The sequence below is a fragment of the Dipodomys spectabilis genome, unplaced genomic scaffold (genome assembly GCF_019054845.1).
Source record: "Dipodomys spectabilis isolate Male_0828 unplaced genomic scaffold, ASM1905484v1 ptg000009l, whole genome shotgun sequence".
Classification (NCBI taxonomy): domain Eukaryota; kingdom Metazoa; phylum Chordata; class Mammalia; order Rodentia; family Heteromyidae; genus Dipodomys; species Dipodomys spectabilis.
The window spans coordinates 17,108,530-17,127,035 of record NW_024870686.1 but is presented as its reverse complement, the minus strand read 5'-3'; the positions used below and the strand labels follow the sequence as shown (position 1 = coordinate 17,127,035).

The window sequence follows — 18,506 nt, the reverse complement described above, 5'->3', positions numbered from 1 at the left end:
TCCAATGTTGACACTGACAACAATCTGCCATCTTGTTTAGATTTCTTCCGTTTTACTTGTACTCCCATTATATGCCTGTGTGCAATTTTATCTTCGCTATTTTATCACCTTGTTTCACGGACCTATACCTATCACCATAGTCGATCGAACTACTGAGTACTTCTATCATCTTAAATAACTACATCCACCAACCCACCTCTTTGTTCCTACCCCGGTAGCCATTCGCCTGTCCCTTGTTGCTTTAACTTTTCTAATTTCTGAAAGTTACATAAATGGCTTCATATAGTAACCATTTGGATTACCTTTTTCCATTCAGCCTAATTCCCTGAAAAGTCACCCAAGTTGTGTGAATTAACAGTTCATTCTTTTTTAATTGTTGAGTGGTATTCCATGGTATGGCTGTATCCATCTATTTAATTATTCACCAGTTAAAGGTTATTTGGGGTTGCATAAAGACTGCTATGAATGTTTGTGTTTATGTTCTGGGTGAATATAAGTTTCTATTTCTCAGGGGGAAACACCCAAGAGTGAAATTGCTAGCTTATATTAGAATTATGTGTTTAGTTCTACAAGATTTGCCAAATTTACTGGAGTGGCTAAATATTTTGTATTCTAACTAGCCCAGAGAATCTAATGCCTGCATCTTCTTGCAGTCTAGGTAAAAAACACTATTTCCCTGTTTTCTAAAAGTGCAATGTCCCTAATGCATTGTCCTAATTTCAAACAGAACTGACTTGGCACAGTTGATTGAAAGATACATTCCTGATGTGGTACTTTGCCACTTTAGTCAATGCTACACCCACACATGTGTAAGTTATTTTAATATTTCAACACTTGAGAAAGACAGGGACACCATCCTTATCCTGATATCAATAAAGAAACTCTGTAACAGAGGTAAGATGACTTATCTGTATTTGCAAAGCATGAGTTCTAGGCATGCTCTGTGTTCTTGTATTTACCTGACAGGTTTCTTGACAGATCAGCTAACATGAATGGGCTCTTCTGTTACTTAAAGTATCTCATTTGCTGAAGAACTTTTTTTTTATAAGCAAGCTCTTGTTTTAATTGCTTTTAGAGATGATCAGGATATTATCTGATTTCTAATTAGGGAAAGTTTTGGACAGGGGTAAGAATATAGGCTATTTTATAAAGAAAGGGAGGCACAGAAGATGTGAGAAAGGAGATTGAGAACGTGATTTGAAAAAGTTCACAAAGCCACAGCACACAGAATGGAAGAGAAATTGGATCCTGTTTAGATTTTCCTGGCAGAGATGTAATTAAAGAGAAAGAAGTCTTGCTATATATGGCAGGCAGACTCCCAAATTCTTATTTCATCCTTTGGACTATCCCATTTGAGTATAAAGGTATCAATTATGCAGTTCATTTGACTCAGACTGAGTGCTGGAATTTACCTCTCTCAAGTTTCTTCTGCCCCTCCCAAGTAAATAAAACAGCAGAAAAGCAAAACACCATCCTATCTTAGCCCACATTCTAAGAAGCACTTGGTGGTAGAGACAGAACCAAAAGCATTGTTTGGAGGGAGGGATCCAAGAAATACTCTACACAATAAGGTATGATGAAGACTGTACACAAACTTAAAGCCAGTTTAACTTCGAATACTCCAAAACTTTCTCTTTTGCAACTGTCCCTCCTTTGACAGCAAGACATCAAGCTATAAACAAGATGGCAGCTCAGGTTACCTTTTTTGTTCTGCCCAGGGATTCTGTCCCACACTTGTTTCCCCCACAATGCCCAGCTCAGTTATTCAGCTAGCAGATCTGTGGAATACTTGTTTGGCACAGACACTGTTACCCAGTACTATGAGGGGCAGGGGCAATCAGTGGAGTCAAGGATGGGTCTGTAAGAAATCTAGTGGCAAGAAGCCAGCTCATAATAATCCAGGGAGTAAACTGAAGGCAGTGAAAAAGTGAAAAGAAAATTAAAAAGGAAGGAGAAAGTAAGAAGGGGGAGCCACAAGAAGGAAGTTGAGGAGGAGAAGTTAATTTTTCCAGCTGAGGGAAAGGAGGTGAGAGGTTTTTTTTTTTGAGACCCCGTGGCACAGACCGGCATGTTTGTCTTCTGAGGCCTCTCCCTGTCTGGGGACTCAGACCAAACAGAACAGTTGACACAACCTTATGGTATTCTTGACTTTCTACCTTGTGTTTGTTGTTGACTCTGCATATTCTCATTAAGCTTATTTATGTCTATCACCCAATTATGGCTCCTGAGAGCTGAGAGCTAGCATCAGAACTTTCTGTGTCCTTCACAGCACATGCCTATGGCAGGTTGCACAGAAGAGCTCCATAAATCTCTGCTGAATGATTAATGAATGATTCAGATTCCCTGACTGGAGCCAGAGTCCTGCAGGAATAGTTCATGACAGCTTCCAAGGACAGAACATGCTTTCTAGAAAAACGTTAAAAATTCCACCAAGTGGGTTCTTTTAGACCAAGACGCAGCAGCATGTGCTGTTGCTATGGGAGTTGGGCAGAAAAGGTTTGGGGGCGAGGAAAACATTCTGTCCTGAATATGGTGTTGGTTACATAACTGCATTTGTCAAAACATACAGAACTATACACCTGAAAAGGGTTATTTTACCATATTCTACCTAATATATGTGGCATATGAAAAAAAGGCAGATAAATACTTCTGCTCAAATTTTACATGTATCCTGAATGCTGTTGTCTGTGGCAGGAAGGTTAAGTTCTTGACTTCTGGGCTAAGATACACTGATTACATAATTACTTTACCCTCGAGGCTAAGTTCCCCTGCTGGAGTTGTGTTGTTTGAGCACTTTCTTCCCTCCAAGCCCCAGTGAGGACACTTATACAGGGTCACTAATTGGTCTCTCTCCATGGCATTCCTCTGGATGCTGACAGACAAATAGTGACAACAAAACCTAACTTCCTTAGGTTCACTCTTAATGGGGAGGGCAATGGCAGAGGGATAGACAAATGGCGAGAGAAGGGAGGAGAATGCAGTCATATCCTATGAAACAAGGAAAGGGTGGGATTGGGAAGGATAGGGAAGAGCGATGAAGGTGGTACTATGGATCAAGATGCATTGATTGTACTCATCAACTGACACCTTGAATGGTAACCCCTTTGTATGACTACTTAAAGATAATACAAATCTAATTTTAAAAAAATCTGATTTTTGAAGCACATCCCTTTCTCTCCATCTCTACCCCCTAGTCCTCCCAGACCTTTGAGAAAGGCACAACTATGATCCTCATTTTGGAATGAAACATCATCAGAAGAGATTGGAGTAAGTCAAGTACATGGCAGAACCAGGATTCAAGAACAGCTTTCCCTGACCCCAAATTTCAACTTCTTTGTGACAATGTCCCCAAATGAAAGCTTTCACGGAATTCAAAGTGAACTACTCTTGGCATTCAAAGCTCCTCTTAGGGTGAAAACGTTCAAGTCATACCATAATGAATCTTTGGGATCATAACCAACAAGATCATTTCTTTTCAACAGTTCTTTGTTGGGAGCCAGGGAAATTCTCAGATGGTTAGATGGCTTAGAAATTCACCAAGCTCCTCTAGCTCTTAAGGTCAGCAAGTTAAGCAAAGTCACCCACAGGAGTATAATTTTATCTGAATCTAGTCCCTGAGAAGTACAATATTATTCATGGCTAGTTACTGATGGACTGGTCTGATTGCTTAAAAGGTCATTCCAACTTTATTAACAATTGTTGATTTAGTATAGGGCCTCACCAGAGAAAGCAGCTTTTTCCCTGCTCTACTGAAAGTGCTTAAAAGCAGAGAGACTGTTAGAAACAGAAAAGCCCTTGAAGTGGTTCGTTCGGTCTTATCATTTTACAGATGAAAAGCTAAAATGTAAAAGCCAGCTAAATGGCCAAGGTTACTGAGTGGGTCAGGCCATCAGCACATTGAAAATTGCTTTAAAAGAGAGTGCAATAATAAAGTAACAGAGGAGCATGTATGGACATATCTCAATAAAATCCTTTGTAAAATTAATATATACTAATTTAAGAAAAGAGAAAAAGCTCAGGCCATCAGTATCTCACGATAGGGAAAAATTCATCCTTGACCTTGAGCAGTTGAACACTGAAACTTAACACCAGCCTGACTACACAGCAGACATGGTGGCTGCTTTTCCTATTCAAATGTGCTCAAAATTGATTTTGGCATTGTCATAATCATGTTATTTACTGCATCTGAACTGAAGAATAATTTATCCATATGTCTCATTTGATACTCACCATAACTCTGTGAGGTCGATAGGACCAGTATTTCCATGTCACATTTAACTTTAAAGTTTTCCATTTTATAAATAAGATTTATAAATAAGATTATTTCACATTTGTATGTAAACTGAAGTTCAAAAAAGTGAGTTTGTCCAAGATCACATGGCAAACAGAAAACTTGAAAAGCAGGTTTAGTACTCAGGTCTTTTGAATATTCATCTTTATGAAAGACATGGTTTGCATTTCATAAAACACAGCTACCACTGGTTTGAGTGATGAATTTGGAACCTTAGGGACAGGGATCTGTCCCTGCCTGGGCTGGCTACCGGCTAGCCCCTACCTCAGCAGGCTGATCCAGATATATGAGGAAGAATATGGCTAGTTCAGTGGAACGCTTCACCCCATGAAAACACAGCATCGTGTGCTGTTAGGTCCCAGGAAAACCCAGGGGAAAGCTCATCAGTAGCTCAAGGGTCAACAGTGCGACAGCAGAAATCTGTGTGAGATATGCTGAGCTGGTAGCAGATGCTGCAGCAATGAAAACCACCACCAACTCTACTTTGCCACATGGAGGTTAAATTGTTCGGAATAAGTCAGGTTCAAAACCAGGTATAAAAGTGGTAGGTGAGGACCAGGTGACACCAGACATGAAGGGGACTCTTTGCTTTGGGGGCAATGGTGACAGTAATACTGGCATTTTCAGGAAATCACTCAGTGTAGGTAAGGAATGAACAGGGAGAAGGAAGAATAAAAGCAGAGCCCAGGTAAGAGCCAAGACAGGATCAGAAGCAGTGTCAGAACTAGAAGATGGATTTGAGAATTATGGTTTCAAAACAAAAAAGGACAGGAGATTTTCCTAGTTAATTATCAATAAGGATAAAGGTGGGAAGGAATGGGAACAAAGAAAAAATAGCCTTGCTGGGTGCCGGTAGCGCATGCCTATAATCCTTGCCACACAGGAGGCTGAGATCTGAAGATTGTGGTTTGAAGCCAAGAAAGTCCATGAGATAACCAGATGGGAACGGAGCCATGGCTCAAGTGGTAGAATGCATACTAGCCTTGAGCAAAAAAGCTCAGGGACAGCACCCAGGCTCTGAATTCAAGCCCCAGGGTTGGAAAAAAAAATTAATATAAACGTCATCACCATAAGATGACATTTCTTGAGAAAGTGAAAAATGTGTAAGGTCGAAAAACACAAAAGCCTAACTTCACTACCCAGAGCTCTGGGCTAGCATGTAGAGACTTTGCTACCTACGCAATTAGCTTTCTGAGATCTACTCTGCTGGAGAAAAATAAAATATATGATTGCTTTAGTGTTTGAGGCTATCATGGTATCTTAGTTCACACTGAGATACCATGCTAAGAACTTTATAGGGTCCTATTTTTAATGAGGAACTGCTCAGCCCTCCCAGGAGAAATCCTGGGGGCATAGTTAACCCACCACACACAGGCGGGGGAGATCTCCAGAGAGGGATAACATCTATTTCAAGACCTAACCCAAAGTGACTTTTTATCTTGGGGATGGGAATTCACATCTTAAGCACTAAGAAAACAGCACTGGATGAGAGAGAATAATGAACACAGAACAAGATGGAGAGATACCTCACAGCCCAGCACCATCATCACCATTGGCCATGCTCAGGCACATGAATTCTTCTGCCAGAGGCTGTAAGCCTTCATTTCTCACCACAAGACCCTCATAGGACTCCCTACCCACCCTGCCCCAGTGCCACAGTTCGTTTCTATGTTATTGGTTCACTAAATGTCTTATGTTAATAGCTGGGTCTCTCGGCTATGCCTAAAATACACTACTGCAACTTTGCTTTCGCTAGTTAAACTGAAAATCAATGGTCAAAAACGTCGTACTGTGGGCAGCCAAAATTAATACAAAATCCCAAATACACTGCTTCTTAATTGCTACATGGCTCGTCAGTTTGGATGGCTTTCTACACGCCAGCTGAATAGTCTCCCTTGTTTCCAAGGGATCTTTACTTTATTGAAGGGTGGGGTTCCCTTTTATCAAGGAACACAATGGGGCTGTGAGCACTGCCTGGGCAAGTCAGACAGACTGTCCGCACCTGCACACTTCTTATCCCTGGCCTGACGCGGTTTTCATGCTGCTCAGCAAAAGCACTGCTGCCCGGCAGGCGGCCAGCTGGCCACTGCCAGAACCATTCAACACAAGGCTGGTTTCTTCTCTTCCCCAAACACAGAAGCCACCACACACCCAGCAAAAATGCAACGCTTAAACGAAAATAAAAATTAAGAGGGGTTCTTCTCCCCTCCACCACTTAAAGGGTAAGTATGGGTAGGTTTTCTGGATGTCAAGTCCTGACTTAACCAGGCAGGAGCACAGGAACTTTGGAGGACATATTTCAGCAATGGAAAAACCCCACTCCTTTATATGGTTAAGAGTAAGTCCAGTTGTTAAGGAGAAAGTTTCAAGAGCAGGACATGGGCTAACGTCTCTCTCTCTCTCTCTCTCTGTGTGTGTGTATGTGTATGTGTGTGTGTGTACATGTTGTGAACTCTGGTTAAAAAAAACAAAAAACAAAACAGCAAGGTATTGTGGCAGGAAATCCCATGTCTGTTTGTCAGAGCAATAGTGGAGTTCATGCTTTGCACTCACTGTTTTATGCTTATGCAATCAGCCTAGTATATCCAGAATAAAAATGGGCCAGTGCCTGGCTTCCACTGAACACAGTTATTGATTTTTCAATTCAGTTTCCTAGCTAAAGGGCCTCCAGACAATATATGGAATGCTATCATGTTAAATATTCAGTTCAGCCCCCAATTTAAATCTTGGAAACATCAAAGTAGGATGAAAAGATTGCTAGCTTTTATCTCGGGACCTGAACACAAAATTAAAATGGAACCTAGGTTTAGAATCAAGTGAATAGAAAGCAAGAAATAATGTAATTTTTAAATAAAGCATTCGGTGAGAGAGGAAAGGAATGAGAGAGAGACAGAAATAGTCAGACAAGAGAATATCTGAAATGCCACAGTAGCCAGGAGATCCAAAATCCCTGTTTCTGGGGCTGGGAAGGTGGCTCAGTGGTAGAGCACTTGCCTTGCATGCCTGAGGCCCTGGGTTCGATTCCTCAGCACCACATAAGCAGAAAAAGCCAGAAGTGGCGCTGTGGCTCAAGTGGTAGAGCGCTAGCCTTGAGCTGAAGAGCTGAGGGACAGCACCCAGGCCCAGAGTTCAGGCCCCACGACCAGACCAAAAAAAAAAAAAAAAATCCCTGTTTCTTACCTTTACCCACAAGTCACAAAGACCATGATAACTAATACGTAATTACCTGGGAGTCTATACGCTGTACTCTCTGCAAAGGTATAAAGTCTGAGATAGGACTATTGTGAGCCATGGTCACAAGTTACCCTTCTCTTTGAAATACTTTGTGAATCTATTCTTACATAATCATGTATCTGGTAAGGGCCACTGATGAATGAGAAAGATATGATCATTTTGCTGCTCTTTTTTTTTTTTTTTTGGGTCCAGTCGTGGGGCCTGAACTCTGGGGTCTGGGCGCTGTCCCTCAGCTCTTCAGCTCAAGGCTAGCACTCTACCACTTGAGCCACACATTTTGCTGCTCTTTATTACTAATTTATTATAAAGACCAGGAAGAAAATCATGCCATCCAATTGGTGATTCTCTAACCAAATCCAAACATTATCTTTGTCCCAAAAGAGAGTTCTGACTCATTAAACCCATACTAGCCCCAGATAGTACCAATCATAGAAAAAGGGTAGAGCAGTAGACCTGACAAAATTTGTTTGTTTTTGGTCTGTGCTGGGTCTGGGGCTTGAACTCAGGAACTAGGCTCTGTCCCTGAGCCTTTTCTGCTTAAGGCTGGTGCTTTACTACTTGAGCCACAGCTCTACTCCTTCTTTTTTGTATGTTAACTGGAGATAAGGGTCTCACAGACTTTTCTGTTTCAGCTGGCTTAGAACTACAATCCTCAGATCTTAAGTCTCATGATTAGCAAGGATTATGAGCATGTGTCACTCACTGGTGCTAGGTTCTGACAGAAAATTTATATACAACACTTAACCAAATGATTTTTGAAATGGCAGGGTGGAACTGGAGGACACTACACTAAGTGAGACTGCCAGGCCCCAAAAGACAAACACCTTATGTTCTCACCTATATGTGGACTCTAAAAATGTTATCCTCAGGAAAACAGAGAAGAAAGGTGGTTACTGCAATATGGGTAGGGAAAGATGTTGATTTACGTATATAGTCACACCTGAGGAATAAATTTTAATGAGCTACTGCACTACCTATATGATATGTCTAGAGGCAATAAAAATGTAATGCCTATTTCAAAATTGTTCAAAGAGTAGATTTTTAAAGTAAAGGTGAGGTGACAGCTGTATTCATTAGCTTGAATGAATTTTCCTACCACACATCACAATGTATCCTATATACACATACCACTATTAGTTGCCAATTAAAAACAGCCATTAAAAAGAGGTAAGAAAAATTGTGATAGAACTCTGGAATTGGCTGGCCATAATATCTGGAGCTCCCTTCACTTCATTGAAAATACACCGAGGAAGTGCAGATTCCACCTGCGAGACAGGTATCACCTGGGCGAGTGGAGCTGCCTTCTGTGGAAGGCCCCAGCTTTCTCCCCAGGAAGTGAAGAGAATACTTGTTCTCTGGTACTCCTCACTTTAAAATCCACAGGGCCTGGGTGTTGCCCTAGGGGAAAGGTCAGATCATACCTGCCTTGCCTTATGCTTTTTTACACTATATTCTGCCAATATCTCAATAGTCAAAAACCAAAAACCCAAACCCAAAGTACATATTGACATCTGTATCCATTGTGGCCTGGCCAGCTGCCAGTGTTCCACTGAGAATCCAGAAATGTAGGTAACCAGCCAAGAAGCTGGTTATATCTAATCTCTGTGGTTCTGATTAACACTAGGAGCCCATAGTAGAGCAAAGTTCGTTCACCAAATGGTACCTAAAGGCCACAGAGCCCCAACTGTGAGTTCTAAGCAGAATCAAGCCAAGTTTACTGCAGGGCCCCTAGTGTTGTATAGGTCTTCCCTGTCTACTTTCCACAGCATCTCAGTGGGGCTTTACTGAGCTATATAATTCAGGGCTAGTCATCCCTTGCTTAGAACCTTAAGTGGTTCTTGCTTAGGTGGTAGTTATAATGTGTATGTATACTGTCCATATTATATTTCAATTAAAAATTTTTTTGGAGGGGAGGGAGTGTAGTCACGGAGATGGGAGGGCAGGGATGGTAGGGGAAAAACAAACAAGGAGGCAACCATGCTTGATAAGAAATGTACTCATTACCTTGCTCATGTAATTGTAACCCCTCTATATGGTATTTTCACAATAAAAAAACTTATTTAAATTTTTTTTCTTTGTAGCAAGATACCCTGATTCATGCCTACAATCCCAGCTACTTAGAAGGTGAAAATTAGGAAGGCTAACCCTGACAAAAAAAAGTTAGCACAACGCTATCTCAACCAATAAGCTAGGAGTGATAATAGCTTGCTTGTATCACACTTTCTTTTCTACCTTTTTTCTGTTCCCCCAGCTGTGCTCCTACCCAGGGTCCTCTTTGGTTTCTTTCCTACTCAGTCTTCCTTTCCTGACATGCCACCTGGCTACAGGGGAGTGGCCCTCTTCTGACACCTCCCAATGTAAATCTGGTTCCAGGTTATTCTTTCTTGTCTCTCAGTTCTCTTCCTTTGTAGTCTTCCCCAGTAGCAGGAAGCTGTAATCACCTGTGGTTTATGTTTACTATCTGGATTGCTTCGTGAGAAGAGGAATTGGGCCTGCCTTGTTCCCCATCCACTTCCTCCTTGGGAGTGCTGAATCTGGATGTGGAAGGTGCTTTACAGTATCAGTTGGGTCAGACAGTAAGTATGACTGTAAAGCGAACTCAACCTCTGTGGCAAGTATACACAGCAAGGTCACTGAGAGGACTCTCAAGGATAATCTTCCTTATTCCCAAGTTAGATACGTTACACTTTCACCCATGTGACTGAATAGGGAATAATTTAGAACTGCTAAGCATAAGCCAATGGAGAGGAAGCATTTCTCATTCTTGGCTCTTTTCTTGGGCAGACCCATCCAAGTTCCTTTATCTTATTGTTGATTTTTTTTTTTAAGTTCTGAAATCTGGGGACTGGAACTTGGATTTGTTTCCAAGTTCCTCTTACTTAACTCTGGTATTTAAAGATCATTGTTTTTACAAATTTTAGACCTCAGAAGGGCAGCTCCTGTATATTAAAAAAAAATAAGATGTCAAAACAGTTTACCTATGATGTTCACCGTACTATCCACTTCATTTTTTATAGCTGAAGTCAGGACCGCATACTCAGGAGAAAGATCACTTACTCCATTACTAAGCCCCAAAGATGACTCAACTGGTTCTTGCTAGGAAGAAGAAAAGAAAAAAAAAAGAATTGAGAACACTTCCTTTCCCCTCCCTTTTCTTAGCTTAAATTCTACCCACTGTCTAATTTCTTTAATGCTAGGGTTGACTAACCAAATGTCATCTACCAAACGCACCCTTTAACTCTTTAAATTAGCCTGCAGTTAAAGAAGCGAGGTGTTCCGTGTCTTTCATTTTCTTTCAAAGTAATAGCTCCAGCACATCTGGCTTGCCTTTAGGGAATACCTGCAGCTGCTGACAATAGCTCTGGGGTTAAGCTGAGAGCAGAACTGTCCTGTGTAGTATTGGACTGCACAGATCACAAGTCCTCAAACACTCAAAAGAAAGAACTTGGGGTTAGACGTGTGGCTCAGTGGATAGAGGGCTAACCAGTAATAAGGGAAAGCAGCAGGTACCCAGTTTGAGTCCTGGTCTGGGACCTAAAAAGCAAAACCAAAAACAACAAGAACAACAAAAGAACTCCTGGATTCCCCTCTCTCAGGAAGGAGTCATGCCACTGCTTTTACAATTACTTCCTAGGAAAATCCTTCCTGGCCAAGAACAGGATCCCAGAGGAAGGTGTGTATGACTTTTCTCAGAGATGGTTTGCAAGAGAAACTGGCCACTTGAACATCCTCCACTGGGTGGCTGGCTGATTACATGGGCCATATCACTGAGGAAGCCTGCCTCTTTCTGGTCCAAGCCCAGCTGAGCAACCCATACCCACAGCTCCACGTAAATGCACTTCTTGTGTCTGAATAGCCCATCCAGCCCAAGAGGCTACACATTAATACTAATGAAGTGCGATCCATTTCTTTTTTTATTATAGCTCTGAATTCCTACTTTATTCAAAGGTACTTGAACCTCTCACTAAGTACTAATAAACTCCACAAAAGCTAAGCCTGAGGTGCATATCTACTTCCATCATTTGAAGAGAATGTTTCCTCATGGTTAAGATCATGTTTGCTTCAATGATAGCAATCAATTAAAACCCACACAGGGTAAGTCCTAAGGAATCCAAAATGGAAAAGGAGGGAGGAGGGGTAGACAGGACTTAGGACTGTAAGAGAGACCATGGAGGCAGAAAAAACTTCCTTGTCAAGTGTTAGTGGCTCACTTCTGTAATCTTAGCTCAAGAGGCTGAAATCTGGGGATTGAGGTTGAAAGCCAGCCCTTTCAGGAAAGTCTGTGAAGGTAAGAGTCTAGGAGACTCTTAATCTCCAATGCTGGAAGAAGAGGTGTGGCTCAAGAGGTAGAGCACCAGCCTTGAACAAGTAAGAGTGTCAGGTACTGGCACAAAAACAAAGAACTTGCTTTGAAAAATCAATAGTAGGGGACAACCTAAGGCCTGGTGTGTCCTCTTATTAATAATGCACTACTTAGAATCCTTGGCAACCCCCTACCCCCACCCCAAATCTTAGAGACGTAATATGGGCAAGGGCAAGAAAGGGAAGCACTTTCCTCCTTTATGATCTCATCTAACAAACTCCCACCATGAAACCATGGCTTCAAAGATATTGCCACTTCTCTGCTCAGCTCAGGTTAAATAGTCATCCATCCATCCATCCATCCATCTATCCATCCATCCATCCATCCATCCATCCATCCACCCACCCACCTATCTATCTCTCTAGATATCCCTATACATAGATATATACCTTAACAAAGTCAAACAGCAGGAAGGGTCCAGATAGCCATACTGGGAAGAATTTTTTTCCCCTTTTTGCTCCCAGCATCTTGTACTTTTCTTTCTACATTCCAAGAAACCTAACTTGCCTGTGACTTGAGTCACCAGTTTTTTCCCCTTCCATCATGGCTAAACTTCTGAAGGCATGTCTCCCCTTCCTAACCTCACCTCCTCACTGGCAAGTACTTCGGTCTTGCTTCCACTCCACCTGCAGTACTGAGCTATACCACCAGGGTGATAGGGTCATGAGCTTGGGAATCAGGAGGACCAGGTGACACAGGCTGGTTGCTCCACTTTGCCCTGGCTGCAAGACTTTTTTACTCTCTCTCCAAGCCTTTCTTAGGGCATTGTGGACAGTTGTCAACTGAGGATTCTAAGAGGATCCAGGCCACAGAGCTGACAAAGATTAAATGAGATCACTATGTATTTTTACTAAACAAATGCTTACTACCATGACTGGTCACCAATTAAACTCTGTTCTCCCCAACCCAATGGCCTCGTCTCAAGTTCCTTTCCCTCAACAGCCTACTCTGACATCAGTGCAGAGACTGTAACCTCCTTTCTCGACAACCTAAATACCTGCACACTGCTACAATTCCCTACCTCTCCCTTGGCACCTTCCTTGGTTGGTGGGTTCTTTGATGTTACCCTTCCCATCTTCCCCTCTCAAATCCTGCTGTCCCACATTTCCTAATTCTACTTTTATTTTCTCAATTCTCTAATAAGAAACTAAGTACAACTACTTGAAGGAACTTATGAATGTTTTCTTTTCACTATCTTATTATTTATTATTATTTGTGATCACATTATTATCTGAACACATTCAAGGTTAAACTCTCCCTCTTTTCTATATCAAGCTCCTTTCCCAACACTGTGTGGTTTTCTCTCTAATGCATTTCTGTCTTTATTCCCCATATCCTCCTCCATGCTCTGGAGAAATGTGTCCTTCTCCATCTTTGTGTACATTCGCTAAAAATCTCTCCTCTCCACCCCCTTCCAACCACCATGGAGAAAGACTTCCCTAAAACATCAACTTTCCTGTCCTTAAAAAATCTGCTTCAAGGAGTTCAGTTGTGCCTAATTTCATAAAATTATGCACAGAGATATAGGTTAGCCTTCCAGCTTTCAAAGTCACTAATCAGAGAAAGGAGGAGCCAGAGCAAGCAGGATAATAAGCCTGATAAACCTGTTTTGTCCAGGGTAAATCTAATTTTACTCATTCTATCTGTGGCATATGTTCTCATCTGATTAAAGTTTAAAAACTAAAGACATCTTCCAGCCGGTGAAGGGACAGCTGAAGTAAAAGGCCCAAAGGGTCGTCATCTGCATGGCTCTCTGAAGAGCAAAAGCACGCACACTGAGTTTTAATCCAGCCTACATCTCTGTTGGAGTGCAAGGTATATTAGAGAGTTCTGAACTGGATCTGCTTCATATAACGTCTACATTCAGAACCAACAAAGACCATTTAACAAGTGACTTTAGGCCTTTCTAGATTGTATTTCCATTTTCATATTGGTACTTTGATCTGGAAGCACATGTATTTCATCTGCAAAACTCTCTCTGAGGCATGAAGTATTCATTCATATCTACCCTACCTTCCCATCATTTTCTCTCACCTAAATCTTGTTCTGATTAAATCAATTTCCTAATACAACCAGAGAAGACCAAACAACACTCCAATCTCTAAGTTTCTATTTAAGAAGTTCCTGGTGCTACAAAAGGATCAGTTTGTTCCTATCCACATTCCAAGTCTCCACTCAAGACCTATAACCTTTTCAAGGCTGAAAGGCACTTCATACATGAAAGAACACAAACTGTAGTTGACAGACTGGTGTTCCTATCCTAATTCCACAGAGCGGTACAATGTGGGAAAGTGAGTCAAGGCTTTTTTTCTGCCTACATTCTCTTGATATGTTCATCACAGGAAAAACCAGATGAGGTAATAATTGCTATGTGGAGGGACTCAGAGTGTCAGCTAACACCCTTCTGTTCTACTTACTGTTATTCTTACTTTCTTGGCCTCATCTGAATTCCCACAAACTGGGAATGTTTCATGATGGTTTCTGAAGTAAATTTACACACAGTAAATGTTCAACTTAGTACTGCTCATTATTGTTTCTCTTGTTCTTTAGCCAGTTACCACTACATTGATGGGGTTTAGTTTGGATAAAATATAGCTCAGTGAGCACCATAGGATGTATGAATATCAGAGAATAGAGGTATCTCTGACATCTGGGTATTGGGATAACTATTTTCTGGGTAATATAGAACACACAGATAAGCCATCTTAGAGATCCAGGAACAAATTCTGGTATTGGACCATCATGTCCTAAATATTGTTTGCTAATTAAAACTTCAGAACTTCTTGCTTCAGTGTAAGAATCCAAATCTAGTTACTACATTAGGTATTCACTGACGGATTTTCTCAGTAGCAGCAATCCACCCAGCCTAACCAGTTATATATCTGCTTGTGGACAGATGAACTCAGAGCTTGTGGATTTTGTCATACAACAAAAAGTAATGTATGAACATTACTACTATTAACGTCATATTAACATATTGCTATTACATATTAACGCATATTAATACATTAATAGCTCAGTAAGGAGCTTAGACTATACAATTCTAGAGCCTCTGAGGAATTAGTGTAGCTGCAGATACACTAACTCAACACAATGGCATTAGTAGCCATGAACCACAGAATTTGGGAGGCCCGTTGACTTGATCCATGTTCCCATGTTAGAACTATAGATATATGTGAGCAGTCAGGCTATGCTGTGTCTGATGTATCATCTTCCTTCTGCTTGAGAGACACATTAGCCATACCTTCATTACACAAGGATTTCATAACATCCACTTTGTAGAAATGGAACTTGACCAATCACAAGGAACCTCTCACTTTTTGGACCAACATGGGCAAGCTCTACCCAGAGCTGTGCCTTCCACAGACTACTCATGTTAGTGGACATGTGGAAGGCATTGCAGCAAAGGTCCTTTACCGATGAGAACATCTTAAGCCATCCATTCTAGGAAGTACATTCCCACATCCTGAAATGGGATGTACCATATCAGCAACTCTTCACTATGATTTCCCTGGACACAGATTTTCATTCTCAGAGATATGTGAGATAGCCAGGTGCTAGTGGATCATGCCTGTGATTCTAGCTACTCAGAGGGCTAAGATCTGAGGATCGCTGTTCAAAGCCAGCCCAGGCAGTTAAGTCCATAAGACTCATATCGCCAATTAACTGCCCCAAACTGGAAGTGGAGCTGTGGTTCAAAGAGTTAGAGTGGAAGCTGGGAATGTGGCTTAGTGGTAGAGTGCTTGCCTAGCATGCTTGAAGCCCTGGGTTTGATTCCTCAGTACTACAAACAGAAAAAGCCAGAAGTGGAGCTGTGGCTCGAGTGGTAGAGTGCTAGCCTTGAGCAAGAGAAGCTCAGGGACAGTGCCCAGGCCCTAAGTTTAAGCCCCAAGACAGACAAAATAAAAACAAAAACAAAACCCATAAAGATACAAAAGAAACAGCCATTGGCACCTGACATTCAGTGGAATGTGAAGGCAAAATATGTTGAATGGTAAACTTGTTACTCCATTCTTACTTCTCAATTACTTGCAATCACAAAATCAAATTTGCATCCTAATATAAAACCCTTCACTCCCACCACACATATTGTATTTGTTTATGCATTTATTTATTGAACAGATGCTTATGTATCTGTTCAGCTTTCAACTATGTATTATCTGTTCTGTGCCAGTCAGTGAGCTAGAGGCTCACTTGTTCAGAGGTTCTAGCAGGAGAGATCATCTACTCATATACTCTTGACCAAAGACCGGTTCTCCTTTATTGGGGATGGTCGTTCTCTTTGACCAAGCATGCAGCTTTGGGAGGGACATACATGGAGCAGTGAGAGAGGAAGGGGACATCCGCCCAGACAGCCAGACCAACAGAATCAACCCTAGAGATCAATGGGGTGACAGATGTCGCAGCCAGATCGCCCTCACATTGGAGCTAGAGGCTCTGAAAACAGTGTACTAAATGTGATACAATCACACTTAATATCAGGGCAAATCCTTCAAAATCATTTATTCGCGGAAAAGTTATTCACGTTTATAATTAAACAAAACCAATCAAAATGGAGGCATTAAATCAATACTTGAAAACTTAATATGGTTAACAAGTTTCGTTTCATATCTGCAAGGAAAAGCAAAACTTTAAAAATAAGCTTTATAAAGCCTATTATTAAAAACAAAACTGACAAGACATCTCCAAAAATTACATGTGGATCTTACATGGAACTTTAAAAAACAAAACAAAACAAGGACTTTCTATGTGGCCCAGGCTGCCCTCAAACTGGTGATCCTCTCACCTGTACCCCAAAGTGCTGGAATTACAGACACGTACTTTTCTTTTTCCTTTGGTCGGGGGCTAGACCTCTGGGCCTGGGCACTGTCCCTCAGCTCTTCAGCTCAAGGTGAGCATTCTACCACTTGATCCACAGAGTCACTTCCGGTTTTCTGGTAGTTAATTGGAGGTAAGAGTCTCACAGACTTTCCTACCTCTGCTGGCTTTGAACCACGATCCTTAGATCTCAGCCCCCTGAGTAGCTAGGATGACAGGCGTGAGGCACTGGCACTGGCCTTACAGACATGAACTACCACACTTAGCTTTTTTATATGGATCTTAATTCACATAAACTGGAAAAAGTTGTACTATCATTTAGGAGACAAATGGGAATCTGGGCACTGACAGGGTATTTGATAATACTGAGGAATTATTATCACTTCTTAAGTACAATAATAATATTATGGTATTTTGAAGAGTATCTTTTAAAGATGTAAACTAAAATACTTATAGAAGAAACAATTGTGATGTTTGGAATGTCTTTTAAAATACTAAATTAAACAATTGCTTTTACAAGTCAGAATGGGTTGGGTATCTATAGTTTCTTATTAGGAGTCAGGAAGTGCGTGGTGGTACTATTGAAACAAAATTGTTTGGAAACTTGTGAATCCTGAAATTGGGATCTAGTCTATGTCCTAAGTTTGCATCCTTTCTTAGTATACTATATTTTTTCACAATAAAAAGTTAAAAACAAAATGAGGCCTTAACATTATATTAGATTTAAAATAAGTCAGAAACTGAAAGTGTACTTGGAACTATCCTTGCTCTGGTCCTCCACCTAAAGTGCTTTCCACGGTGGAGTCAAACAGCTCTGAACCTTGAACAACCTACGTCTTCCCTCAAAAATCTGACAGCCAGACACAGCTTCTATGTCTGTGTATTCAACCGACCACAGATAAAATATATTAGGAAGCAAATCTTGTTCGCACGGAACATATACAGACTTTTTACTCCTGTCATAATTTCCAAAACGATAAGACACAGCAACTATTCACATTGTATTATTTTGTATTAAATATCATATGCAAAGTAGAAATGAGTTGAAGCAAACAGAAAGGATAGGATTTAATACCAACATTATGCCGTCTAATGAGATAGGCCCGCACACCTATGGACTCTACCATCTGTGGTGGCCCTTTGGTTATAATAGAATGCTACTTTTTAACAAGTCTAAAATGTTTTTTGTTTGGAGAGTTTTTTTGGTGACAATTTCACCTTACTGGCTTGTTTTTAAATGTCTGGATAATTTGGGTCTTTCTCTTCCACTGTTATTCTGGCTTAGAAGTCAGAATATTACTTCAAGTTCAGCTCTAAACAACCATGTAACCTTGGACAGTGCAGTTCAATTGAACCTCAGTTTCTTCTGCAAAGAAAGCTGGTGACGAGATCTTCTCTCAGGTAGTTTATGGGGCTGGGGCTGCATTTTCTGCTCTTTGCTTAGAAACAGAAGCTGGTCCTCACTGTGCATGGGATATATGGCTCTTCTCTCTCCCATTTATCTAGGGCCACCTGATCCATACACTGAGAACCTCACATTGGCACAACTCTGACTACCTAGCCCACTAAGAAGTCCATTGCACACATCCTCATCCTTGTAGAAACCCCTGGGGAAGTCATAAGAGATGGCTCCCTAGTAGAGCAGAAAAACCCTTTGGAAAACCTCACCAGTGTAGTGCTTGAGCTGACTACTATGTCCTCTAGCTAATGGCCAATGAAGAAACGTGTGTGTGTGTGTGTGTGTGTGTGTGTGTGTGTGTGTGTGTGTGTGTAAAGATATTTTAATAGAAGTACAATATA

General features: G+C 41.2%; 1 protein-coding gene across 4 annotated transcripts in view; it reads right to left on the bottom strand.

The window, feature by feature from the left end:
• Irf2 (interferon regulatory factor 2) overlaps positions 1–18,506 on the bottom strand; it is an 81,941-nt gene that overhangs the window by 12,040 nt on the left and 51,395 nt on the right. For all 4 annotated transcript variants that reach the window (XM_042700594.1, XM_042700600.1, XM_042700596.1 and 1 more), the window contains exon 6: positions 10,504–10,621. In XM_042700594.1, the coding sequence (XP_042556528.1) occupies positions 10,504–10,621 (118 nt within the window). The remainder of the gene's footprint in view (positions 1–10,503; positions 10,622–18,506) is intronic.